At 36.0% G+C, this 9,905-nt stretch overlaps 2 protein-coding genes across 2 annotated transcripts; one reads left to right on the top strand and one right to left on the bottom strand.

The window, feature by feature from the left end:
* Positions 1–161: 161 nt before the first annotated feature.
* On the bottom strand, positions 162–1,369 carry LOAG_09699 (hypothetical protein; the record flags this gene model as incomplete). Its single annotated transcript, XM_003145227.2, has 3 exons — positions 162–599; positions 779–856; positions 1,176–1,369. The coding sequence occupies 3 exons, from the start codon at positions 1,367–1,369 to the stop codon at positions 281–283; spliced, it is 591 nt and encodes a 196-aa protein (XP_003145275.1). The 3' UTR covers positions 162–280.
* A 3,382-nt stretch (positions 1,370–4,751) lies between these two features.
* On the top strand, positions 4,752–9,885 carry LOAG_09695 (hypothetical protein; the record flags this gene model as incomplete). The annotated part of the gene is made up of 12 exons (XM_020447997.1): positions 4,752–4,885; positions 5,029–5,249; positions 5,658–5,773; positions 5,873–6,037; positions 6,134–6,440; positions 6,557–6,667; positions 7,154–7,239; positions 7,625–7,756; positions 8,027–8,236; positions 8,467–8,707; positions 8,794–9,045; positions 9,248–9,885. The coding sequence occupies 12 exons, from the start codon at positions 4,752–4,754 to the stop codon at positions 9,289–9,291; spliced, it is 2,019 nt and encodes a 672-aa protein (XP_020301823.1). The 3' UTR covers positions 9,292–9,885.
* Between the last annotated feature and the right edge of the window lie 20 nt (positions 9,886–9,905).

The following is a 9,905-nucleotide window of genomic DNA, read 5'->3' as shown; positions in this document are numbered from 1 at the left end:
AAACAATATATATATATATATATATATATATACATAATGAGCTGGTAAACGGTATATCGTGTCCCGAATCTTGCGTAATATTTGGCTACACAGGAACATATTTCTAAATTGCCTCTATCAGTTCTCTCACCAGAATCTGTTAATAGCTAAACGAACACCTCTTATTATTCATTGAACACGTGCTGAAGAAACAATACTAATCAAGAGGTTATTTGTGTGAGGAAGATGCCTCTTATTTCCGATTCCTTTCAGATGCACAATATCTGTTCAGCCGAACATTTCAATCAAAAGTGTTCCTAAGAAGTTTTGGTATGGCAGAAAGATACAACCTCATTGTCTGCAGGAAAATCACAAAGTAATCTGCGACGAAAGCTGTGGGAATTACGACCTGGTAAGATCGCAATTGCAGTTGACCCCATAGTGCACTTGTATTGCGACGAACGGATAAAACTGGAATAAGCTTCCACTGATGAAATAGAACAATCAGCGCGTCAAAATGACACGATAACTTGTCTGCCCATTTTACACTCGCCATCTCTGCAAGTTCACTCCAGTTTTGCCTTGAACTGCATTCCACCATCGCCAAAATCACCGTTCCTCTACAGATAGAAGGTCCATTATTTTACCCAGTAATGCGCCTTTTCTAGCAGTGTCACATTCCGAGAAATAAATACAAATAATTTCCATTTTCTTTTTCCAACATTGAAGGGAATGGTACCTAAGAATCAATGAACACTCGTAACCAGTATTTACATAATATTTTATTTATTCAAATCACCTTCTTCCCATAATTTCTGTCGGTCGTGAAGGCCTCCTATCAGCCTCTCGTTGGCTTCCATTTAAGCACGGTTCAAATCTGAAATCAAGTCTATAAAATCACTCTCAATATATCTACATAGGTACAAATCTGGAATCGATTTGAGTATTGATACACTGGCGTGAATACGTGACACGTGACACAATGCAGAAAATATATATGAATGGACCCTTCTTCCCTATCTTTATTTGTATGTATTATCATATATTTTATACATTTTTCCCATTATTATCACGAAACTTGTTGAAAAAATGATAAGGAATATTATATAGTGGAAGCGAAGTTCAATTAAAAGACGAAGAGTTCAATTAAAAGGCGATATGCAAATGATGTTAAAACTATCGTTAAGCAAAAAAACCTGGAAGATATCTGCCTTTCAATGCTGTTAACAAGATGCTCGCTGTATAGAAAGGGCGATATGCAAATGTGAGTCGTATAGTAGGAGCAGCTTGTACATTCCGAATCTATTACAAAAATCCGTCTGGAGCTTACTGAATTCCAAACCAGTGCTGCAGCCACTATAAGTAATGTTCGCCTACCAACACATTGCATCCGAAAAATCACCTGGAAGAGAACAAATGCTTTCCAAAGGACAGGGAAAAAAGGTGTGCACTTGTACAGCAAAATACGTCCACATTTAGTCATCATGAAATTTATTCCTAAATCGAATGGATTTGAGAAATGGGATGACACACTGCCAAAATCAAATCCCGAGCCACTAGCAGACATGCGGATAAAATTACATATTTGTGGGTAAACAAATCTGATGCATAACTGGAAGTGTGAGTGAAGCTGGAAAGCTTAAATAAGGTTGCAAAACAAAAGTTACCCTCAACTAACCATATCTAGCTCTCTTTCTCTCAAATGATTCCATTATGCATTCGACGCTTTTCTGCCACTTAAAATAATGCCTACAACTTGTTCTTCCTTATATTGCTACAGCAATATAAGTTCCATTCAACCTTTGCAAAAGGTACCATCTTGTGTTAATTTTCGACAACAGCAATAGTACATGAAGAAATAAAGTACAAGAAAGGAACAAATGAGATATCTATCTTTCCAAGGAATACTACGAAAAGCAGTGAAATACGAATGAGCTTGATGGCACCTTCCCATATCCTTTCATTTATAATTTAATATTGTCTTCTGCATATATTATTCACCCTTCTTCCTTCATTTACCAAAAACTATCACCAGAAGATGCAATATTTGCAGCATGCATCATTACAACCTAATTTTATGCAAAAAAGAAAATGTAGAGAAGAAATAGGCTCATTATACTCATTACTCTATCTTATTTCTTTATTCCCTGTACATGTTCCAGTTTTACTTTCGCTACCATAAACGTCTATTTGCAAGATAGAAATATCCACCACTCCGAAAAAAATCTAAGATGAGCTTATCAGAAACTGGCTTCTGTAAAATTCAGGCACAGCGAAAATTGAGGATGCATGAATGGAAGAACTTGATTAGTAGAAAAGTTTATGCAAAGACGTTCTGTTGCATCATCACTCCTTGCCTTTATAGCGACGTAAGTGGGAAAAATTATAGCAGAAACTTAATAATTTTTTTTTTGGATCTTGCAATTATACGATGACAGTCAGCCTTCGTCAATGACCTGACTTCAGATCAAAGTCATTAAAACAAAACTGGTAATCAAAAAACATCACATTTTGATGTACATCGAAATATTGCCTTATGAATATCGCTTTTATAACAGAAAAGGTATTCTTTGATGCTTGCATATGTGAAAGGAAGTCTGGAAATCTTCCAAAATGCTTTCTCTTATGGAGCTTTTTTTCTTTCGTAGAAATAACCCGAAAAATCAGCAAAATTCAAACAATATTTGTGCGCAATAGGAGGAAACTTCTCGGGAAAAAAGAAAATGACGAAATTGTTTAATGCAATCTAACTTCATAATATGTATATCAAAAAAATTTTTTCAAAATATTGGAAGTTTTCACTTTATTTGAATAAAAACTGATTAGTGGCAATAAACCAATTACCCTAGAAAAGTTTCGGATCGAGGAATAAATCCAGAAACTAAGCAGAATGTATATAAGTGAGAAGCCTATCTAAAAATCTAAAGATTGAAAAATTTATAAGCTTATTATCCATCATACCGATGTAGTAATTTTCGAAACATTTCACCGCATAGTCTTTTACCATCATTTCACTACTTTGTCATCATCATATTATCACTGTATCCTTATTAGGTCATCGTTATATTATGATTTTGTAAGCCCAGTAATATCATAATACTATGTATAATTCGTGATCATTATGGAGCAATTTAATATGTGACAGAAGAAAATTTTACAGAAGTTGCCTTTTTAAAGCATAGGACGAAATTATACATTTGTCCCCTTCAACTCAATCTTAGTTTTTATTTCGCGCTTCTCTTTCAATTTCTCCCATAAAAATAAAAAAAAAAAGAAGAAAAAACGGATTAAAAAAAAAAAACAACATAAAATGCGGAAAAAATATAAAAATGCAAATAGACTTGTAAGGGCTAAAGGACTGAACTCTTTCCCTCATAGCTGGAAATATCAGCACAACGAATTGGCTGTAATTCACATAAGTTCTACTCTTGTACAGCCGCCAAGTTATCGGCATATTTACAGTGAATGAAGACAATGAACGCAGTGAGCTCAAACTCGTGACATATAGTTTCAAATATTTGGAGTCTTTTTTTTTTACTTTAAACATTCTTAAACGAGCAATTATCTGAATAATTCTAAGGGACATTGAAAATTTCAAAGCGTCTCTTAAATCAATTTAGAAATTAATCTACAATTTAACGAAAGAGAAAATTTCTCAGAAACAGATGTAAAAACGAGTGATTTATAACTTTTTATGGAAACAATTTTCGGTTTTCACTAAGAGATACTGGAACAAAGTTCTAGGTAGCCTTGGAATTACCACGCGATCTGAAGCAAAAACAGAAAGAAGTCTGAAGCCATCAAAAGGTATGGAAAGAAATTTTTGGAAATTCTTCTTTCAAACTTAAAATTAAAGTGATGATGAAGCTCATATTGAAAGGTAGAGATTAAGCCTGGAAGCTTTTTATTCAAATTTATACAATTCCGTTTGAAACGACCTAACCCCAAGTTCAACCTTAAGCTTGATTGTATGTATAAGAAGTCTAAGATTGAGTCCGATTTTGAATCCCCGCCTAATTGGAAATGCAAATTTAGTCCCAAGATGAAATTTAGAAGAAAAGTTTTTGTTTTAGATGTCACATCATTCTTTGCACTTGCGTAACATGCTATTGAATATCACTTGTCACAAGTGAAACAAAACAAATACCGAAATAGTATTTAGACCCAGTTAACTTCTCTTCCCTGGACTTTCTCTTCCCAGTAAACTTTTCAAATTACACGCGCCAACGTAAGCAGTCCTGAAGTGATTGTATGCAACACTGTCGTACCTGAGACGCTATGAAAATTAAGTCTGCAATTTCCAATACAATTCCTCCGTTCCTTTTCTGTCTACCGTCACTTTCTTTCCTCGTTCACTTTTACTCTAACTATCTGGTATGAATCATGTCATCGTCTGATACCGTGGCATTCTCCGATATCCCTGTAGAGGTCTCGCGCTTGTGGAAAAGGGAAGTATGATCAGTGTTTGTACGAGTGCGTGAATCTCCGTTGCAGTCTTTTGGTGGAGTTATTCAAATTTTCATAGTCATTTTGGGAGCAGCAGTTAGATGACTTGGCAGTTTTAAGTAACTTCGGGCATGCATTACGTTTCATTTTTGTGGGGTTAACGGTAGCGGTCGTATTCTGTTGTGCGCGCTTAGCTGTTCGAATCTAAGTGCATATTGCTATGCATATAAATAGTATTTGTATTAGTACTAAGTAATAGTGAGAACATTATTGACTCTGTACTGATGAATTTCATCTACAGCACGTTGTGCATGACAGTAATAATAATGTGGTGTAACGAATTAACAGGTCGCAAACCGTCTTGTACGGCTATATGCGGGGTTTCGCGAAGAGGAGCGAGCATGACTAATTATGGTTCATTCGCTCAAGGAGATGGATTTTTCACCGATGAACGGAGCAGGTTGATTTCATCTCTCTCATCTTTCGAAGTTTTCTTCCTTTTAGGTCCTTTTTTACCAGATTATCTATTCCTGTTCAAGCTTTTATTCTAGCCATGTGTAATTCAGAGTTTCCTTCATGTTTAACCTTGCGATTATTTCGAAGGATTGATGAGGAAGACTTCGCGTCAACCGGGCAGCAGCTTCCTTCTAGCAACGCCGTGAAGCAACTGCCTGCTACAAGCTTTGGGCAAAATTTTCCACCTTGTACCAGCCAAAATATCGGAAATCTGCAGCTTCCAAACGAAGATATTTGCGCACCAGATCTTGAAGACGTTAGGCGAGCCGCAAAACGCTTCATTGAAACAACTATTAGTAATACATATGGTTAGTTTGTTTAGGTGTACCTTTGAGTTAGCCGAAATGTTCCGTGCTTGTTAGGAAATAGCAGTAAACAGATTCTGATTTAACCTATCGATCCCTTCTTTTTTTTCTGATCTCCTTCACTGTTATCAGGTTCCTATGGGCTTTATAGTCGAAAGGATGTTGTATATTTGGACGATATTTTGGTTATATCGCTACTATGAAAACTATCAAATTGATCCATCCATTTACTCGTAGATGTGGCTTTCAATAAACTGGAACTTTTCCTTATTCTAAGTTGAACAAAAGAAATCAGAAATGACCTCACTTGATTTCCATGACATCATGCATGACTAACCTCGTTCCTACCTTACCTTTTGTCGCACTGCAATCAGATGTTCAGGTTGGAACCAGTGGAAGCTGGTATTTCAGGCTTACAAGAGCAATTTGTGGAAAAGTGGGACATCTATAGTGGTGATGTTGAAGATGCCGAATTTGCTCATGTTTTGGACAACCTGCCGACCTCCTACGATGATTTCGAATCAAAAGTACTTATACTTTTAAATCTGAAAACTAATGTGTTTTCAAAGTTAGATGAGCTGTTTTTGTTTGGTCTGAACATTTAGTTTGACCTTATTGTTTTGCAGGAACTACATCTTAAATTAGAACGCAATTTGTCAAGTCCATTAATGACTTGTCAAAGTCCTAATGCAGATTCTGGGCGTGTTTCTGCTGGTTCAAGTTTGACAAAATCTTCTAACATGTATCTTTGTGATGCTGGAAGTAACCCACCGGATGCAGATGACCTTGAAGTACGTATCTTTTTCATATGCTGTGCAGTGAAGTACTTTTTTTTCGTGAGATATGCAATATTCAGAATGTAATTCTTATTAATTCCGAATTTCCAGGTTGCGATGATCAATCAATCGTTCGAGGAACAACAAAAGCAAACTAAGCTGTATGCCAGTCCCGGTTTAAAAGATCTGTTCTATTCACAGCCAAATACTACTGAGGATCGCGTTGCAGTCAAAAATTTTGACAAGGAAGCAATTAATACTGCAAAACACTCACTGCTAATTGCCTCAGATACTCACAAAAATAATTGCAGTGAGGGACCACTCTTTCCTACGGATTTACTGCTTACCGGTGTATCTACAAATTCAATCATTTCCAAAGAATCACTGACAGGTGGTTCACCATGGAGTGTCTGCAAAGGTTGAAATTTCATACTGTGGGATTTCGATTTTACTGCTGAGCATTTTCGTTTGTAATATTGCTTGCTGTTAGGCATTCAATTTTGTTGACATTTTAGTAACATATCTCATTTGCAGAAAAATTTGCAAAAACAGAGCTTGGAACACTGGCAGCGATTAAGTCATCCGATATTCAGGAAGTTGCAAGCAATTCGATATCACCCAAAGCTAACACTGGATTCGGTTCAGGTTTGCAATTCCCACTGTTTTTTCTGAGCTAGTTGAAAAGCATTATGCGTAAAGTGTAAGTCGGATTTTTTTTGGCAGTTTTGGACGCCCGAATTTCCATTTGATGGAAAATTGGTTACTATTAACCTACTGACGTAATCTTCTAGATGAGAAAATGTAGGTTACCTCAATGAGTATGCATCCTTCATTTGTCGCAGGTTCTCTCATTTTATCTGCCGTGTTAGGTTTAATTTTTAGACGACTTCGAAAGTATCGAAGAATTTGATTATAATGGTGGTTCTTTCATCATAGAAAAAGTGATTCTTAATGATACTTCTTTCTGAGGTGGTAATTAATGAAAGGATAAACAATCATTGAGGAGATGGTAGTGATGATACCATTCAGTCACCCATTTTCAGAATCTTGAATATCATCGTCAGCTGAGTGCTAACATTTTTTAGCATGTAACGTTTTTAGTGTCATGATTATTTATGAATATCTTTTAAGCTTCGCAAGAGGCATTTGGAAGTTCACTTGTTGCAATGAAAACCATGTCAGCTTCGATGGGATCTCAGCATGTGAAAGGACCTCAGGCAAACATGTTTATTTCATTGTGCCATTTTCCAGGATTTTAAAAGAAAGCGTGAAAAAAAAAATCGATTTTTCTAAATGCATTGCATTCTGTTGAGGCATTTTAGAGATTTTTTCACCTGTTATTTTCCACTATCATTTTGAAAACGATAGGTTTTTCCTTGAATCAACTTATTGCAGAGACGGATAAAACTTAGACTAGTCTTTTTTTTTACTGTAGCTTTTGCGATTCACTTTAGTTGTGCTTTTTATTAGTTTACTCTTCAGAAAACATGGGTGGTAGTTTGGATGGCATTTGTGTGCAGCTTCATGACCTTCAGACTTGAATTGTCTACGTAAATTTTTAAAAATGCATTTTCTTCGTAGCGATTTTAGCTATGTTTGCAGGATACTTCTTCAACATCTGTAGCAGATGACAGTATGGATGCTACTGAAGCTCTAGCTGTAGATGTAGTCGAAAGTCTTTTCGATAGAAGTGCGCTGGCGGAAACTTCATGTACTACAGATTTTGATAATCAGGTTTGTATTTTGATATATTCTGCAATTTCTGTATATTCCTACTTCGAATTGTTTGCAGGCAACGCATGAATTCATACCTAGAATATCTCTTTTTTGAAGTTGTTGCCGTTTGCAGTTTACTAATAATAAAGAAAAGATTATTTCTCTGGTTAATCAGACGAAGTAATGCGATACATACAAATTCAATTTGTAATGAAACCGGAAATGAAACTTCTGTGAACTCAAAATATTTCACAATTTTATATGATTTCTATTCCGAACTGTTTTCAGGATCTGGTAAAATGCAATAATGAAAATGATGTGCTGAAATCAGGCAGTAGTGAGCTAATTTCTTTGACAGAATTAATGGATGGTAAAAAAAAGCAAAAATCGGTAGGTGAAGAAAAAAGAAAAGATGAAGCCGTGGTATCCAGCAGCGGTGCAGTCGATTCATGGGAGGAACTTGATAACGATGACTACAGCTTTAAACTTGTTAATGAGGTTCATATTATCGGTTCCACAGACTGTTTTGTGGGCACACATGAGTTCTTTCCAGTTACACTTCCTTTGAATCAATTAAATGTTGGGAATGGGTAGAATTGTTCAGGCGTATTTCTTCTGTGTAGTGGTATATAACACTGGTCTTCTACTTTTGTAGTTCGTGGAAGATATGAAGTCACAGTTCAGTGTTGTGTGGTTTTTCTAGGTTCCATTTCATATCCATTTTACAGATCGAAATAGCGATGTGTAAGGTAAAGATTCGGAAGCCGAAGATCAATTACTTCACTGGACCTCCTGTTGATCCCTGGGATGATAATTTACTGCCACACGTTTTAGAAGCCTTCAACCTTCCTGTTAGATTTACCGAAGACGATGTAAAGCAAGAATTGGCCAAACATGATTGCGCTGACGTAGCTATTCATCCTGTTGATGACACGCACTGTTTGGTCGTATTTGCCTCTAAAAATGCCGGTAAATTTCAAAGACAATGTTGTAATAAGAGGACTGGAGAATAAATTGAAATCATTAATCTAAGGAAAAGATAAGTTTGATTATAGCACTGCAAGCGATGATTGCTGTTCGACAGCGACAGAGTATTGCTAAGGTGCGACTTCGTTCGTTGTGTGATGCAACCAGGGCTACGCAGGAGAAGGCTCGCAAATATGAAGCACTCCTTCGCCCTCATAAACAGCGTCCTCAAACGACACCTCTTGTTGCTCGCCGTCTCGTCGAGGGCGCTCTTGGCAAACGCTCAAATGTTTCGGCGCAGCAGATCAGCAATGAAAGAAAACAGCTGAAAGATGCGAAAGGTTAGTAAGTGTTACATTCGTGTTTATCCTTTTTCAAAAGAAAAATTTGCTACAACAGTGTTGAAATAGTAAATAAGGAGATGGATTTCCTGGGTAAAAACGATTTAAAATCCATTCAAATTATTTCTTACAAAAAGGTCTTTCAGTAATTGTAAAGGATTGTTTGAGATGTGTGGTTTTATTAATTGTAGTAACGTTTCAGATTTGAAACAAGCCAAAGCAGCAATTTGGGAAGATGGTCCATAAAAATGTTTGGAGCGTGTCATTTGTTTATTTTCTTTGGGCGAATCGAAAAAAAAGTGCAATTGCAGCTTATAAAAGCATTGTAGCTTGTTAAAAATTGGTAACTGGTACAGCTTGCTTTTTTTTGAATGCTGTAAGAAGTCATAATCAGTTTGTCTAGCTTTTCTTCCTGTTCAGCAGTTTGTCTTTTTCATTTCCTAGTATTTGTTTTCATGTCGTAGTTAACATTTTCCCAACTACATTTCGTATTCTTTTGAATGTTTTCATGACGTCACATCCCTTTCACATTATTACATACTTATCTCGCAAAACAAACGTTTTTATCGTGCTATTTGCAGATGTTATGTCATTATCTTTTTGTGAACATGGTTATCAGTATCACTTCGTTTTTTCTGTTTTGGAAATTAGCACTACCCTTTTTTTTACCATCTCCTTTGAAAAGAAAGATTCACATCTGTATGTTTTTTATTTTTGCTACGATTGCTTTTATATTATTGCACTTTTCATAGGTTTCTGTTGATACGTACCTTTTGGCTGATCCTAAAAAGAAGGGTTTTGTTGTGAAAAAAGATATTAACAAGTCTTACATTCGCCAAGTCTTACATTATATATATATA

The sequence above is a fragment of the Loa loa genome, assembly GCF_000183805.2.
Source record: "Loa loa unplaced genomic scaffold supercont3.157, whole genome shotgun sequence".
In the NCBI taxonomy this organism is placed as follows: Eukaryota; Metazoa; Nematoda; class Chromadorea; order Rhabditida; family Onchocercidae; genus Loa; species Loa loa.
The sequence above is the reverse complement of the archived record's forward strand: the minus strand, read 5'-3'. Positions and strand labels throughout refer to the sequence as shown.